The 16,481-nt window shown below is 39.2% G+C and overlaps 2 protein-coding genes across 2 annotated transcripts; one reads left to right on the top strand and one right to left on the bottom strand.

Moving 5' to 3' along the window:
* Positions 1-2,689: 2,689 nt before the first annotated feature.
* LOC101477803 (ubiquitin-conjugating enzyme E2 G1) lies at positions 2,690-8,238 on the bottom strand. The gene is made up of 6 exons (XM_004567324.3): positions 8,050-8,238; positions 5,417-5,519; positions 5,216-5,313; positions 4,875-5,053; positions 4,656-4,763; positions 2,690-4,576 (listed from the first exon to the last, which is right to left on the bottom strand). The coding sequence occupies exons 1-5, from the start codon at positions 8,090-8,092 to the stop codon at positions 4,677-4,679; spliced, it is 510 nt and encodes a 169-aa protein (XP_004567381.1). The 5' UTR covers positions 8,093-8,238; the 3' UTR covers positions 2,690-4,576; positions 4,656-4,676.
* Positions 8,239-10,454: 2,216 nt separating this feature from the next.
* On the top strand, positions 10,455-16,362 carry anapc7 (anaphase promoting complex subunit 7). The gene is made up of 11 exons (XM_004567323.3): positions 10,455-10,670; positions 11,133-11,319; positions 11,888-12,007; positions 13,257-13,368; positions 13,545-13,698; positions 13,791-13,933; positions 14,071-14,188; positions 14,277-14,473; positions 14,566-14,790; positions 14,951-15,101; positions 15,196-16,362. The coding sequence occupies exons 1-11, from the start codon at positions 10,570-10,572 to the stop codon at positions 15,383-15,385; spliced, it is 1,698 nt and encodes a 565-aa protein (XP_004567380.1). The 5' UTR covers positions 10,455-10,569; the 3' UTR covers positions 15,386-16,362.
* Positions 16,363-16,481: the final 119 nt, after the last annotated feature.

The following is a 16,481-nucleotide window of genomic DNA, read 5'->3' as shown; positions in this document are numbered from 1 at the left end:
TCAGATACAGACCTGACTGAATGCATGCGTGCAGGACATTGAGATAGTGCTGCTTCATTTGCAGTCTCATGTGCTCTGTACTGTAGATGCTTGCTATACTGTAGAGGTAGGGTGTGCGTCCTCCTGTAAAAGCTGGCTCCTGAGACAAGAACAGATGTGATTACACATGGCAGAAGGACAGTAAGGTCGTTATATATACGAGATGCCTTAAATATGCTTTAAATGAGAAAATCAAGTTCCTCTCCTGGCATGAATTAAACCCGTACAGAATGACTTCTATTCACCAGGGATTACATATTTAGAAAACACTCTTTGTGCCTTAAAAACTGGTAACTTTTACTTCACTTTGTATGTGGGTTTTAGCCCTCCATCGCATGCCTGCATTCTGCCACCATGCTCCCTCTGCAGCTAAAAGCAAACCAGACCCCACTCACTCACTAGTTCTCCCGTTACATGGAGGGAGGGAGAGTGGCTGTCCCCACTGCAGCAATGTGTGTTTTAGGTGTGTGTGCTCTAACCCTAACCCCAGTGCTTTTCTGTAAAAAGGAACACAATGTAAAACATATTAAGATGATACTGTATTGCAACAAAAGCTTTCCAGCAAATATTACTTGTTGTCAGCTCAGGTCATATCTTCACCTGTGCCTGCTCTGCTAAAGAAACTAGCTGGCCTTTCAATTGAAGAAACTATCAAACAGCTAATAAAAATCTGTCACTACTGTCAAATGAGTCAAGTTCTCGGTGGATTTAAATTTATCAGTTTAGTTTCTTAGGTTTGTTACTTTAGAAAAACTCACAACTAACATATAGTAATAAATATCATTTTAGGGGCAGTTTTAACCTTTTTTCGAAAGTGCAACACTGATAGATAGGAAAGAGGTGGAGGGAGAGTGAGCATAGTGAACGACATGTAGTAAAGGATCGCAAAAAGAAAAAACACCATATTTTTTCCCCTGGAGAGGTTCTTTAGCCCTTGATGGTCAAAAAAAAACAAAAAAAAAAAAACCAAACCCAAAAGCTACCTGTTCCAGCTTTGTGAGGTTACCTGTAAGAAAGGGGCAGACATCATAGATTTTGGAGGATGTATCGTTTTCAAGTGTTGGCCACCTGCAGGCATCTTTGTGTGTTGTCCTCTGTAGATTTCTCTCACCTGCTGACCAGGTAGACATTCAAAGCCTACCAAAAAGCAACATGTCAGGAAAAAATGCTGTGTTTATGACAGGAAATTGTCTGAAGTCCTCTGTACACAATGGTATTATAAAGTCAAATATGAAGCCATCTGTCAGGCAGCTTAAGATTGGCTGGAGTCCTGAAACAGGCTTGTGATCCCAAGCATGTGACAAAATAGTCAAAGTCCAGACCTTAAACTGACTGAGATGATATGGTGAGATCCCCACAAATCTCAATGAACTAAAGCAAAGTCGTAAAGAGTGCAGAGAAGCTGTAAAATTCCTCCACAATGATATGGGACACTTAAATCCTACAGAAATCATGACTTCGGGTTACTGCTCCTAAAGGAGCAAGCTATTGAATCGTGGGTTTTCACAGTACACCCCCATTACACGTCCTGTGAAAGCTCTTCATGACTGTATGCCATGACATGTGCCATCGAAATGTTATTTCTTTTAGTGGGTTTAATACTGTGTTTGACTGATGTATACATGTATTTGGACAATGACACGTTTTTTTGTAAATATTCCAGTTTAATTTAAAATCTACTGTAATCAAGATATGGCTGATTTAAGAGGTTTAACTAAAGTGTCACTTTATTAAAAGGTACAAAAACCAAAAGTTAGAAAGCAAAGAGATAAGCGGTGTTAAAAGAAATGAACAAACTAGTCTAACACTAGTAAGTTAAGGATAAATTGTAAAAACTATTTTTGAACAGGACAAATAGCAAAAATTAAAGGTTTAAAGTTAATTAACAAATGTTGGTTAGGCTAAATTTGTGGATAAAGTGTAAAACATTTTAGCCAAGCTAAAAGATGAAATGTCAAATGGATGAACGGATGAAAACAAAAGTGAGAAAAATGACATTAAAAGAACAAAATTACCACAAGTAGTTCAACAGCATTAAATTACATCCAGATGTTTATGGCATCTGGATGTTAGAAGCTATGTTGGCAGCTCATCAACTACATACAAACCTCTGATTTATGCACTCTCTATTAAACATTTAATAAAATAATAATAATAATTTAAAAAAAATCGCTAACAAAAGGTTCATGTCCAGCTGGTAAATAAGAAAAATCTAACTCACCACCCGTGCATCTCCTCTTAGGGCCTGCAGATCTAAAAACAACAAATTACAAGTCTCACTGTGAAACTTCATAAATCCATCAGTTATGTTAATTCACCGAGGATGTCAGGACCTCCGTGTAAGCGTTACCTCATGTGACCACTTCCATTTCTGAACAAGTTTTCTTTTTTCAGGTTCTCAGCAAATGTAACCCGCTTCCTCATCCTCAGTTATACACACAGCAGTATTTCCTGTCCTATATCGGAGAGGTTGCTGGCATCTTTGTCCGCTCGGCACATGTTGCAGCCAGCAGAGCCTATTATTGTGTAACGAAGCCAGCCCTGAAACGCGAGAGTTCCCACTGGGTTCCAATTACAGAGCAGAGGTCTAATATACTTGAACCCAGAGTGTGTCCTCATGAAAAATGTAAAATACAACATTACAAAGCACTCTGTTTACACACTTTATTGAGCATCATGTCCAATATACATTGCATTGACACAAAATGGGGAAAAAAACAACAACAAAAATGAAAAACAAACAAAAAAATAAACAAAAACAAAAAGAATGGCGTTAGGGTGGATTACCTGGACACACCATTTTCAGAGCGTATTGCTTAATGACATTTCAAACGCACCGAATCTGTGCAAATACAGTGAACACCGGTCAGAGGAGGTCATGGTAGGTTAGAAAATTCTGACTTTAAAAGGTAATGTCAACAGCAGTTATGTGATAATCAAGTCTACAGAAATCTACCAACTGTACACATCACATTCACCCAGAATGCACTACCAATGGTATCCTACTGAAACTCACCCCAACTCCCTCAAACCTGATTGCATGCGCCAAAAGATGGTTATAGCTATGTTTCAGTGTCAGTCACAGATCAATACGTTATACAGAGTTCACGTCATCATGGCTTAATATTCAGCAACAACATCATCAATGAGGTGAACAAAAGCCAGTGGTTTCCAGACTCCACCCAAACACAACCTTTTAGTGTTTTTTTAAAATAAAGCCTAAATGGGGGATCGCCTTCAGCCCCCACTTGCTTACACTTTACTAAGCGGCGAGTTAAGTCTCTGTGAAGGATCACAACCCAGATTTAGTAATCGAGTGAAGGTGATAAATTCTAATGAAGTATGTACCGATCAGAACTCAAGATGTTCACAGAAGAGCACTATCCCACAAACTAGCCAAAGTCCTGAAGAGTCTAAGCCCGCGAGTGAATATGAAGCACTAATTGGAAGCCAAATGTGCCACGACAAAACAAGGTAAGAATAACTAGCCTAACTCTACTAAGGAGCCTTTAAAATCCCCCGTATTCCCCAACAGATTAAGAACTCAACCATAAACCTGGTCAAATATGCTATCCGTTTAAATTGAGGTAAGCGCAGATGCCAGTTAATCAGTCCACATGCAGAATAATCACAGCTTAGGCTATTTTCACAGTCTGGATTTGCTTGTCCGTGATTTTCAATAACTTCAACTAAGTGATCATTATCAGACTTCTTTGTTGACGGCGGAGCATTAAGTTTATCTTACTGATTGCTAATCGAGATCCCACTAAAGTTTGATCCTGAGAAGTTGGCACCAACCTCCTGTTACCATTAGCTATGCTTGTCTGAGTCTAAAAATAATAAAACAATAACTCTCAAGGTGCTGCGTAAGCCGTTCCATTTGCATCCATAGCTTAAAACGATACATAACAGAGCTGTTTGAGGGGATCATGCAGGTTGAGAGTCATGGTTTTGAAACTCTTACATGTACTGACACTTGAAGAAAATGCTAACAGAAGGCTTTTTCTCAGAAAATGTGAATACCATAAAAAGTTCTCAACCTGTCCCTCTGAACGAGACGGGGCGAACTGTGAAGCCGACGAAAGGCAACGGTGATTCAATGACAAAATAATCGCATCTACGGACAGAGCTGATGTTGGGCTGTCGTTAATCTATCTCAGTATGAAGCAGGGAGGACAAGTGATGACCTAATGACAACAGGCTTTCATTTTGTTTTACACAATCTTGACCACTAAATTGCATAAGAAACCTGGTATAAAGTAGAAACTGTTCAGCAGCAGATAAAAAAAGGAAGTTAATTTACAGTAGTGACATATTTTACATCATTATTTTTTCTCAAAATAAATTAAATTAAATATACAATTCCAGGTAAGAAACAGGATAATTTTGCTGGTAGGTTTCTCAAATTGGTTCGTCTGGCGGAAAATGACAACCGTTCACAAAAACGTGGTTGAAGCCAACCAACTCCTTTGACTGGCAAAACAAGGGGTGCAAAAGCCTTTTGCTGAATCTTTCCCTCTGAAGGCATTTCCTTTAACTGCAATAAAGAATGAAGTTATTACTTACAGAAGCAAGGTATTCCATGCAAATCTTACTCAGCAGGTCAGTTTGCTTACCCTGGAATTTACAGCTGACTCCTAATCGTATGCCATCTCTTGACTTTTTCTTACACAGCGAGCCACCTTCCTCTTAAATTCTCCATTAGGGTCCTCCCTCCACTCTTTCTGTAGGAAAGGAGAACCAGATTCTTTTACTCACACTTTCTCAAATTACCTAAGCTGCTCAAATAAAAAGGTGGGACTTCCAGCATTTGAAGAATGACATAAATAACTCACCGCAGCATCCACATTAGCTGGTGAGTCGCTGTTGGGGTCTGCGAGCATGGAGATAACACTAATCATGATTGTCTCTACCGTGTGGATCGGAAGCCAGCGTTCTTCGGGCTTTTCATAACCAAACTTATCTTCTCCTGGCTCATGCAGAATTGAGATGCAAACATCGCCGTTCTTTGCAACTGTGGAGACGAATTTCACACATTTTTTGATTACACTTTCAAGTCAGTCGCACGGATCTGTTCAGTAAAAGAGAGTTTATAAATCTATTTATATGCAGGGATCAAGTGATGGCAAAGAAGACTATGTGAGTAAAAGGATCAAAGGGTAAGAAGTGGGTTTACCGTTTGGGTGCCAGATTTCAGTTATGAACCTCATCTTCGGCGGCCGTAGTGGATAATCATAGGGAAAGGTTAGGTATGCTTTGAAAAACCCTCCTTCACTGCAGTGAGAAATACAGGGGGAAAAAGGACAAACACTTGTCAAATGACTGAATTAAATCATCCTTTGTGTTTCTGAATATGTCAACCAAAGACCTTACTTACAAAAGGGTATCTTGTGGACCAATGATCACAACTTCCCATTTATATATGTCATCATCATCTATCAGACCAGCTGAAAAGCCCTCCACGGGGTTCTTATTGAGCTCTGGGAAAAACAGAGGCACAACGTGTATTTTATTCAGTAGCAAAGTGAAAACAGAACTGTAGTACAGAAAGGCCTATCACTAGAAATAGAAGAGAAGTCAACATCCACGGTGTTAACATATTTTTTTGACAGACCCCTACTCTTACTACGTGTTATAAAAGTATCTCTGGATATTCAGAATTTTGGTATCATAACAATCAGTTAAGCTGACATCAACAGTACACAAGTAAAAGAGACTGGGGGTAAAAAAGCGGTAGCAGCTTAATAGAAAACATAAGCTGACATGATGCAGCTGACAAGGTAACCAAGCTCTGGTTTTTCACTTAGGTCAACAAACTTGAGTAAATAAAACCCAGCAGAAATAAACTATTATGACAAACTCATGGCACATAATTTCAGAGGAAAATAAATCTGTGTTGGAGTCCCAGACACTGATTTGGTGGATATCATGTAAACCGCAAGCTCTTTACCCATGTTTTGTTTACTGATGCTGACACACTTCACTGTGGGAAGTATCTGACATCTGTGAATTCACAAAGAGCAGGTGACTAAAAATGAATCAGCAACAAGTACTATATACACTCAACTGAGCTAACTGAATTTTCCCGAGCCACTGAGAAACCGACCCACACAAGGCATCACGATGAATATCTCAGTTTTTCAATATGGCATGTGCTTGAAGCACTCTTTTAACCTTGGTCTTATAGGAAATAGATCAATCTTACACTCTGGTTCCATGGGAGCAGTCTGTTGCTAAGGACTGAAGAAACAGAAAAATTACTTTCCACATCCATTCATTTTAAAGCCTTAATTATACTTTGTGTCTGTAAGCATGCTAGAGTCCTGCCAATTTTTTGTAACAGCGTGGACGTCCACAGAAAATCTACAATACAATGCACCAACAACACATACAGCCCACAGAAAGGACTTGATGAAGTCTTCGAAAAATATAACAGGAATAATTACTTGACCACTGACCTGTGGTTTTCCTCATTTGATGTCATATATAATATATATTCATAATAAAGATGACCAAATTATGTCAGCATATGTACAAGGGTTCACACTGATTTAAATGCTCCGTTTCAGACAGTTGTCTTTGGCTTTTTTTGGGGGGGGTTTTAATAACTCTTAGCTCTGTGTTATGTCATTGAGAGGTGATAATATGGCCCTAATATGGCTAAACAAATAAAATGAATACAAACATGGGAACTATGGGAAGACAATAGATGAACCTTTACTTCGCAGTTGAGCAAAAACTGAAAATCCATAAATTTTCATTTGAACAACCTGTTTACAGAATCTAATCGTGATGTCCAAAAATAATGAAGATTGCTGATATGAATCACTGACTTGAAAAGAAAAACTGCATCAAACACTGTCAATGATTCATTCCCCACACACAGAGTAACTAATATTTGTATGTGATGGTCAGCTGGTGCAAAATCCCAAATCACTTGTGTAACTGGATGCTGTCATGTTAATACGGCATGCTATATACAAACATACATAGCACTTGTGTTTGTCATGTGCTGAAACTGAACTCACAAAATGTGTTACTTTAGCTAAATGGACCAGTTTGACTGCAGTGTATTAACACTGAATTAATATAATTTACATGATTAAGACTGCACGATGTTGTTTTTTAGTGATCCATGACAGATTTCATCACCTGATCTTGAATGCTGCATTAAGTTCTTTTACCCTATCCTATCGGGTAAATTATAATTGAATTACAGCATTAAAGTCATTAAATGAAAAGCTGCACCTCATATAGCAAAGTGTTGACTGAGGTATTGGTTTACTTTTAAAAGATGAGAACTGAAGGAACTGGACAGTCACGCAGCTGCAAACCAAACTTTATACCACAGGTTTTAAAGACTCGTGAGATCCATGTGTCATTTACAGGGCACAACAGCAATAAAATCAACTATGTCTCTGCAAAGACTTCAAAAGGAGAACGATAAGAGTTTCAGCATTGAGGGCTTGAATACTAATATAGATTGCCTCCCGCGTTAGACTCTGGGCCATATTTGATATCAGAAACGTTAGATTGTATCTTAAATGGCTATATTATGGATTTGTAATTTCAATCAAGCGGTTACTAATGTATTGGTATATAGATCTATGAAATCCTTGCGGTGCACAGCGCTACCATTAACAATGCTAAAGTGTTTAGAGCAGATGAGTGTCTGGTTGATTATTCCTTTGTTCCGTTAGCTAACTAATGCCCAACTTGCTAGCAAATGCTAGCTAGACTGGTCCTGCAATGTGTTGTTTGAGGTGTTTTTGAGCTCAGTATACTTCAAAATTATGTATTTATTCACAACACAGGTAAGCTATTCAAAGCTGCTTAGCCACACACTCAGCTAGACTGATAAAGGAACCCATTATGCTGTTCGGCTACCTTTCTGAGCTTACTTCTATTGCGTAAACACAGCTTTGCCAAGCCACAAAAAAGCTAACGTTAGCTGCTAAGGTATAGAGCCTTTATGTCGGCTCTATTTGCTTAGTTTTACATTATTATTACCTGCCAGTTGTTTTCGAAGAAGCAATGCTGATTGTTCGGTCATGGTATGCCCGCGCAGTTGAAAAAAAGCACTCCGTGTAGACAAACACTTTACGAAGAGAAGAGCTAAACCCGAACAAACCGAGCTAAGATCTTAGTACTGCCCGTGCCTGCTGCTGATTTCCCTCTGTGTTTTGACACAAGCCTGAGCTGTACGCATGCGCGCCTGCGGTCGACTGTGTTTATGCGTGGCTTCAAAGCAACATTTGATCAAGACAAATCAACAAGCAACAAACTGGAAAACTGTATCAGTCTTGTACTGCAGCAAAATCAAAATTCAAAATTCGCCAATGCGTTCGTGGAGAGATGTGTAGAGTTGATTCAATAAGACTGTAGCGTAATGAGACTGGTAAATGTCGCAGAAGGTCGATTCTGTTCATCTGGACTTAGCGTTTTCAGTGGGAGAAACGTTTCGTCATCCATCCACTTCTTCTGTCTCAGTTGACTGCAGGATTCCCGAACCTTATAAACACTACAGTTGCACAATGACTGAAACCAGCCCACGGAATGAACAATGGGCTGTGAGGTCAATTCCTTGATCATTAATATGCAAATTGTCATGACCATTGATTGAAGCCCATTGATTAATAGCCATAAGTACCATTCGCAGAGAGTTGGGGAATGGCTGCAATCACAGCATTGTAAGATGGTGAAAGTACCCTTTAGGCCCCCTCCTCAGTTCAGAGATGGTCTTTCTCTTTTCACGTAAATGGCCTTCTTGACTTCCGCTCAAGTGTTCCTCCCTGTCCAGGATGTGTACATCCTCATCATTGAAAGAGTGTCCACTGGCTCATAAATGTGTACCAACCCCACCCCCGACCAAATCACCATTTGGATTCCCCATCTGATGTCAGTTCTCAGGGAGACTATGATTGTTAGTGAGTGTTTTCTCTTTTGAAATAGCCACAGACACCTTTTTGTGATTATTTACACTGATTGATTGTTGTTTATTGTACAGTTTATTATCGTTATTGTTGTGTGGTTTGTAGCCTTACTGAAGTCTATTAGGTTGTGGTTTTGGCAGTCTCAGTCCAACCTAAATATTGGTTGGGGGAACCGATGTGCAAACTTTTTTTTTGATGAGCATCATTTAGACGTAGTGGCGGCTCATTGCCTGGATTAAGTCAGCAAAATTAGGTATGAGCATCTTTCAGCAAGTAACATTTGGCAGTTTAATGCAACTGAAATGCAACGTTACATTGTTATGTTCAATTAAAATTATCTTAAAATTCACCCAGTTATCTCTGTTTCATGTTGTCCTTTCACTTGCCCTTTTTACACTCAACACGTGATCACACAAACAAGTGCAGTGCCTGAACAATTATAATGTAAAACATCACCTCAACACAACACCAAAGGTGTCCCAGTTTACCTGAGTTCACCCAAGTAACAATGCTTATTCAAGTCGTATCTTTATAGACAACTCTTAAGCAGGGGCACTTCAGAATATTTTTAAAAGGGTAGCCATATGGGGACCACTAAAATATTGGGGTAGCACACCAAAAACAAAATTTCCAGTTTTATTATGCTGTTGTCAATATAGGTTACTAGAAAAAGATGGCAGAGATGGATTTCCTGCTATTAAACTTGATTTCACTGAAAACAGGCACATATGAAAACCATATGTGTGGATTTCAAATAATATTTTGAAATCCACTACTGGAAAGTTAATAAGCTACCATGTGTACACATCTAAAAAAAAATCTGATGATATATTAAGCTCACAATCCTTACTAAATATGTGTATCACCATATGGGCCCCCAAACCTAGTATCAGCTGATCTTGTGCATTAAAGAGGACCTGTTATACTTGTTTCCAGCTCCATTAAGAGTTCAAAATAATCTTTATTTGTATTATAGTGGGGCTCACTGCTACCTTCATTATATTTCATCCACTATCTCAAAATTAGCATATAGGGTAGTCTGAAACCTGAGTTTTTGACTCATATTTTAATATTAGATTAGCGATAATGTAAACTGTTTTAATATATTATAATTATATCATACACTTTTATTACAGAATTTTGAAATAGCGTGATTTGATAAAACACGACTGTTTAAGTCAATAGTTGAAACAAAAATTTCCAACTATTTTAAAAACTGCTGCAGCAAAAACAAACATGATGCATTCAAAGGTATCGCGACATGTGCGATTCGATAAATTTAGAATAATTAAATAAAGACGCCTTGGTCTGTAAAATATTTCGTAAAATGTAACTTCTCATCTAACGTCCCTAAGATAAAAGTAAAGTCGATAAAATACTTATTTTACTCAACATCAAAGATTTCACAGGCAGGTTTTTATTTCAAAGTTTTGAAAATATACGAGCTTTTGAAGAGCATTTAAACGCAGCACTATGCGGAAGGAAGGTCAGCCGTTGGACGTCTTATGCGTCAGATGCTAGCTAACATTAGCCGTTCCAGAGCCCAAACTTTTAACCTGAGCCGGAAACCTACAGCGAGCCCTTCAAATAATCCAAAATGAATGTAATAGATTATGTGCGGGATATGGCTGCAGCAGGCCTTTACTCTAATGTCCGGATTTTGAGTAGTTTGTTGCTGACGATGAGCAACAACAATCCGTAAGTCGTGTCTGAGCGGGAACCGTCTAATTCCCGAAGACTGCTTTTCCACACCAGTGGTAGCGATAGCCCCAACCTAACTAGTCAACATCAGCTAACATTATTATTTCTACCGAAGCTTTTCATTATCCACTCATTATTGGATAGTGTTTAAATGCGAGTGCAATTTAAATTATATACAGTACAGTGCGTGTACTCCTTCACGATATAGTCGCATCTACAAGCGTATGCGCTTAACAATGCTACTATGAAATAGCTTGAAATTTAACTAGTATTGTATTAGAAAACTTGTCGTTGTCTTACCCATTCATACTTTTGACACTTTAGAGTGACTGACTTAAAAACTGTAGCTATGTAGGACAATTTTTATGAGTTTTGCATTGATGTTTCTTCGTGTGTCATTCAGTTTTAATGGTTTTCCTCAGTCTGAGCACTTAATTGTTGGTGTGTTTTTAATGGAAGGGAGCTGTTCTCGCCGGCTCAGAAGTACCAGCTGCTGGTTTACCATGCTGATGCCATCTTCCATGACAAAGAGTATCGCAACGCTGCCTGCAAATACAGCATGGCTCTGCAACAGAAAAAGGTGCTCAGCAAAACATCAAAAGTTCGTACTTCAACTGGGGGAGCTGCTTCTAACATACAGGCACAGGTGTGTTTGACAATTTCCTGTAATCAAAAACAAACTGAAATCTATAATAGCATTTTGGTCACCTGTTGTTGTTTTTTTTTATTATTCTTTATTTAAAATTTGATATAGAAATCTTTGGCTTGACTTGACACAGAATTGAACATTAGGTTTGCTGATGCTGAACATCTCTCCCGAATTTTTGACTTTTTCCGTAGTAATTAAAGGTTGCCTTTCTGAAACATTTAATAACTACATTAGATAAGTTTGACAGGAGTAATGTAGATCCTCATCAGCCACTAAAATTCTGGTAATGTGAGTCGTGACTTTACCTGTAGTTGTGATTTTTTTTATTTTATTTTTTTTAAAATTTTGTTATACATAATGTTTACAAAATTTTGCGACACTAAAATCTCTTTTACTTTACTTTCACACAATGTAAATCTAAGCCTTTCATCCTTCCAGTGATTTAAGGCTTAAAATGCTTTAAATGTAAAGATGCTTTTACATGTCCTGCAGCACCATATGTATATCCAGAGAACAGGATGACTGGTTAGAATAATGTTCATCTACAATGAATGTTGTCTTTCAGAGTTTGCCTTCAGAGATTGAGGTAAAGTACAAAATAGCTGAGTGCTACACCATTCTGAAACTGGATAAAGACGCCATTGCAGTGCTCGATGGGATACCATCCAGACAGAGGACTCCGAAGGTACAGTCTGTTAACACAGTGACTGTCAATCACTGTTTACCTCATGCTTTAGTTTTATGTATTTATTTTTTATAGTAACTGATTAGACTAGTAACTGTGTGAATTCAAATAGCATCTTTAGAACTAAATAATGAATGCACCTACAAGTTCAGGTTTTGTAACAATTCAGCAGTAGTTGTTTTAAAGTAAAATCACCTAAGTAAAAACTAGGAGTATGAAATCTGTTAATTGGAAATGGTGTGACAGTTGCAGTTTGAAGTCAAAGACTGGTCTACAGTCAAAATACGACTGAAATAAATCTTAACAAACTTTACGAAAATTGGTTCACTGATGCTAAAATTTGTTAGTTGGTTGGTTTTCATGATATTCTAGGGCAGTGGTTCCCAAACTTCTTTTGCTGGGCCCCCCTTTGTTTTACAAGAAAAACCTTCGCGCTATCAATACATTTTTCAAAAAGTGCTTCTCTGTGCAAAATGGGTTCAGAAACATAAACAACTGTGGGATACTGTTTGTCCGTGATTTGAAGTGGGGGAACAAATTACGGCGGGATCAGCCTGATATTATTTGTATCCCACTGTAACTTTACTGTATAAAGAGCTAACATCTCCAAAATTTCAGGAGTAGTTAGTCATTACAAGAAGCGTTTGTGAACTAAAAATCAAGAATGTGGGATACTGTTGGTCCGGGATTTGGAGAGCCCAGCGCGTGCTCCCGACACAGGGAAAACTAATTCTGTCGCAGAGACCTACCTTGGCACTTGTGCAGGTGAAGCCAAAGGGAAGATATGCTTCACCATATTTTCTAGTCTTTGGCATGGAAGGAAGTTGGTTTGGAAACATATTTGGCGACGCTTCATCTCCCGTCAAAAAACCTGTCCATTATGCTAGCAGTGTCCAAGCATTCTTTTTTTTTTTTTTTTTTTTTTTCCCCCCCCCTTTTCATACTGGGCCCCACACTTTGGGAACCTCTGTGCTAGGGTATCAGTTATAAGAACAGAAGTCATTAATTGAAATCAGAAATTACCTACATTGATTCTGACCCCTGAATTCTGGCAAATTTAGGCCCAAAGCAGTGTTGGATACTAGTTTTCAGATCTCCACTTTTCCTAAGTTATTCATCCAGTTTTGTTGAAATGGGGCTCATATGATATGGAACTGTATGAAGCTCTATTTAACCTTTTGAAACCAGTTCAAGTGCAGTAACTTGTATAAGGTGTAGTAATTACCTTTTGTATTCCTTCCTGCCTCAGATCAACATGATGCTAGCTAACCTGTACAGGAAAGCTGGACAGGAGCGATCTGCTGTGACGAGTTACAAAGAGGTCCTCAGACAGTGCCCTCTTGCCTTGGATGCAATCATTGGTACGCATGTTCACTGTAGACTCTGTAATCCCATAAGCAGCACTTCATCTGCTAAGATGTTTGTACCTGCAGTGCTCTCCTATGTCCATGCCACTTTAAAACAAACAAACAAAAAAACCCTTCTGCTTGGATTTAGCATCTCTTTTAAATAATTGAAAAATGTGTTTTTCCTTTAGGTCTTCTTTCTCTGTCAGTCAAAGGAGCCGAGGTGGCTTCCATGACTATGGATGCGATCCAGAGTATCCCCAACCTTGACTGGCTGTCTGTTTGGATCAAAGCGTACGCCTTCATACATGCAGGGGATAACCAGAGAGCTATTAATACCATTTGGTGAGCAAAGCAATAATGATTTGTACACAGTGAGTGAATATTGCGAGCCGTGTTTTGTGACAGTCTTAACTTCCTCCCTGAAACACTCTCAGCTCTTTGGAAAAGAAATCACTTTTGCGGGACAACGTGGACCTCCTGGTGAGCCTGGCAGATGTCTATTTCAGAGCAGGTGACACGAAAAATGCAATTCTCAAATTTGAACAAGCCCAGATGTTGGACCCTTACCTCATCAAAGGTGTGTTACAGGAGAGAACGTTTTGACTTACACATGTATTTTGTAGTTGATGACAGTTTTAATATCAGAATCTGTGTGTCACACAAGTCTAAGTAGCCTTAATAAAGACAGATTTGGAAACATGTTTGCTTTTTCAGGTATGGATGTTTATGGCTACCTGATGGCCCGTGAGGGACACCTGGAGGATGTTGAAGTCTTGGGAGGTCGATTATTTAATATATCTGATCAGCACGCTGAACCGTGGGTGATCTCTGGGTGAGTAGTCTTACTTTTCTCAGACAAAATCTCTCTCATGTAGTTTCCGTGTTTTATATCATTAAACTTTTCAATTTGCGGTGTTCAGATGTCACAGTTTTTATAGCAAGCGTTACTCCCGGGCTCTCTACCTGGGAGCCAAGGCCATCCAGCTGAACAGCAATAGTGTTCAGGCACTGCTGCTGAAGGGTGCAGCACTGAGAAACATGGGCCGAGTTCAGGAAGCCATCATCCATTTCAGAGAGGCCATGCGTTTGGCACCCTGCCGCCTTGACTGCTATGAAGGTAGGCTTACTTTTAGCTTTTTTTTCTTTCTTTTTTTGGCTCTTCAGATTGTTTTTGTTTCGTTTGCAATAACAAAGTATTAATGACTCCAGGTTTAATTGACTGTTATCTGGCATCCAATGGGATTCGTGAGGCTATGGGAATGGCTAACAACATCTATAAGACTTTAGGAGCCAATGCACAGACTCTGACCATCCTCGCCACAGTGTGTCTGGAAGACCCAGTGACTCAGGAGAAAGCCAAAACCCTTTTAGACAAGGCACTGGCCCAGAGACCTGACTACACCAAGGCTGTGGTCAAGAAGGCTGAACTCCTCAGTACGTACAGCAAAAAAGACTCTTAAGTATTTCTGTTTTCCTCCTTTCCCCAATGATAAATAAATCTACAGTTTAATGACTTGAAGGGAGGAAAAAAGGAGCTTCACATACAGATGAGATGAAATTGTTGCTTTTGCTTTTTTTTTTTTCTTGCTTGAAGGCCGGGAACAGAAATATGAAGAAGGGATCGCTCTCCTGCGGAACGCCTTGGCCAATCAAAGTGACTGTGTCCTGCACAGGATGCTGGGAGATTTCCTGGTGGCGGTCAATGATTACCAAGAAGCCATGGACCAGTACAGTATAGCATTAAGGTAAACACTGATTATTGATCCTGGGAAAATGCTGTCATAAAATCTAGTAAGTATTTTTTTATGAATTTAACACTGTATGGTTTTCTGTCCTAAGCCTGGATCCCAATGACCAGAAATCATTAGAAGGCATGCAGAAGATGGAGAAGGAGGAGAGCCCCACAGACGCCACAGTGGAGCTGGATGGTGACGACATGGAAGGCAGCGGGGAGGACGGCGATCTTGAGGGCAGTGACAGTGAGGCGGCTCAGTGGGCCGATCAGGAACAGTGGTTTGGTATGCAGTGACTCCGGTCCACTGACAGACGCTCTGTCAGTATCACACGGCAGCCCACGGGAAGCCTTCAGCCATGAGGGCCGTCAGACGGAACAAGACGAAGGTTGTACTGCATGTTTAACCTCCGTGATCTCCGAGGTTATTGCCAACCTAAAGACGACAACACGGCTAAGACCTTAAATACAACAATTAATGCTTGCGCCCCTGGATGAACTGATGCTCAACTTTGCAGTACAGCTACAGGAAGCCGTCAGAACTTTTATTAAAATGCAGCTTGATGCAGAACTCCAGTCATTTTTTTTTCTTTTTTCTTTTTTGACCCCAATGCTGTTTCCCATCAGTCTGACAGTCTCAGCAGTGTCACTCTGAGGTCTGATGCATAGCATTATAAATCCAGGAATCACCCAAAGTTCTTATATTACCTTGTCTATTTGTGCACCCTTCTTGCCTGCCAGCCAGTTCACAATACACCACAAAGACATTTAAAAATAAAAAAGACTTTATTTATAGTGAGTCATGTTTCCTGCATTGAGAGGTTGTTCCCAGGAATGGAGGATGCAAGTAAATGAGCAGCTGAAGTTTGTTTAAAATTAGACGGTGATTCAGTAAACTGTGGTTTGAAGTTTAAAAAAAAAAAATGACTGGAGTTACTATGACTTGTGTAATATTTTTATTTTGGGACACGTTTACCACAAAGGAGGCAGTGGGTGGGTGTTGAAGTGTCACAATAAAGGTCACACATATACCAGAAGTGACATTGAATTTCTGCTGCTCTTTAAAATCTGTATGAATTTTCTAAAACCTGTTTTTGTGTCATGTAATAGTTCAGCTTATTTGTGTGTGTGTGTGTGTTTGTGTCGTCCATTAGGTCTGCCTTCTGTATCAAAATAACATAACTTGGAATATTTTAGTTTATCATTTCAAAACAAAACTTTATAGTATTTTGTACATATTTTTAAAATGTATAATAAAATAATGAAACACCTGATGTGCACAGAGCTGTTTCTAAAGTCATCCCACTTGCTTATAAATTATCATCACCAGGTGATCAGTGTGTTCATTCTCTCTTCCATATCTCTGCTCAGTCAGAGGGCGAAGAAGCAAAAA

The sequence above is a fragment of the Maylandia zebra genome, linkage group LG12, assembly GCF_041146795.1.
Source record: "Maylandia zebra isolate NMK-2024a linkage group LG12, Mzebra_GT3a, whole genome shotgun sequence".
Lineage (NCBI taxonomy): Eukaryota > Metazoa > Chordata > Actinopteri > Cichliformes > Cichlidae > Maylandia > Maylandia zebra.
This window is presented reverse-complemented; position numbering and strand designations above follow the sequence as displayed.

What these genes read in the sequence shown, in the direction of transcription:
- LOC101477803 (XM_004567324.3), bottom strand. Translation starts at nt 8,092, where the DNA reads ATGACCGAACAATCAGCATTGCTTCTTCGAAAACAACTGGCAG. An exon ending in GGTCCACAAGATACCCTTTT is followed by an intron (nt 5,314 to 5,416) that starts GTAAGTAAGGTC and finishes TTCTCACTGCAG; the next exon opens with TGAAGGAGGGTTTTTCAAAG. An exon ending in TGAAATCTGGCACCCAAACG is followed by an intron (nt 5,054 to 5,215) that starts GTAAACCCACTT and finishes TCGTCTCCACAG; the next exon opens with TTGCAAAGAACGGCGATGTT.
- anapc7 (XM_004567323.3), top strand. Translation starts at nt 10,570, where the DNA reads ATGAATGTAATAGATTATGTGCGGGATATGGCTGCAGCAGGCCTTTAC. An exon ending in ACGATGAGCAACAACAATCC is followed by an intron (nt 10,671 to 11,132) that starts GTAAGTCGTGTC and finishes TTTTAATGGAAG; the next exon opens with GGAGCTGTTCTCGCCGGCTC. An exon ending in CAAGAAGGCTGAACTCCTCA is followed by an intron (nt 14,791 to 14,950) that starts GTACGTACAGCA and finishes TCTTGCTTGAAG; the next exon opens with GCCGGGAACAGAAATATGAA.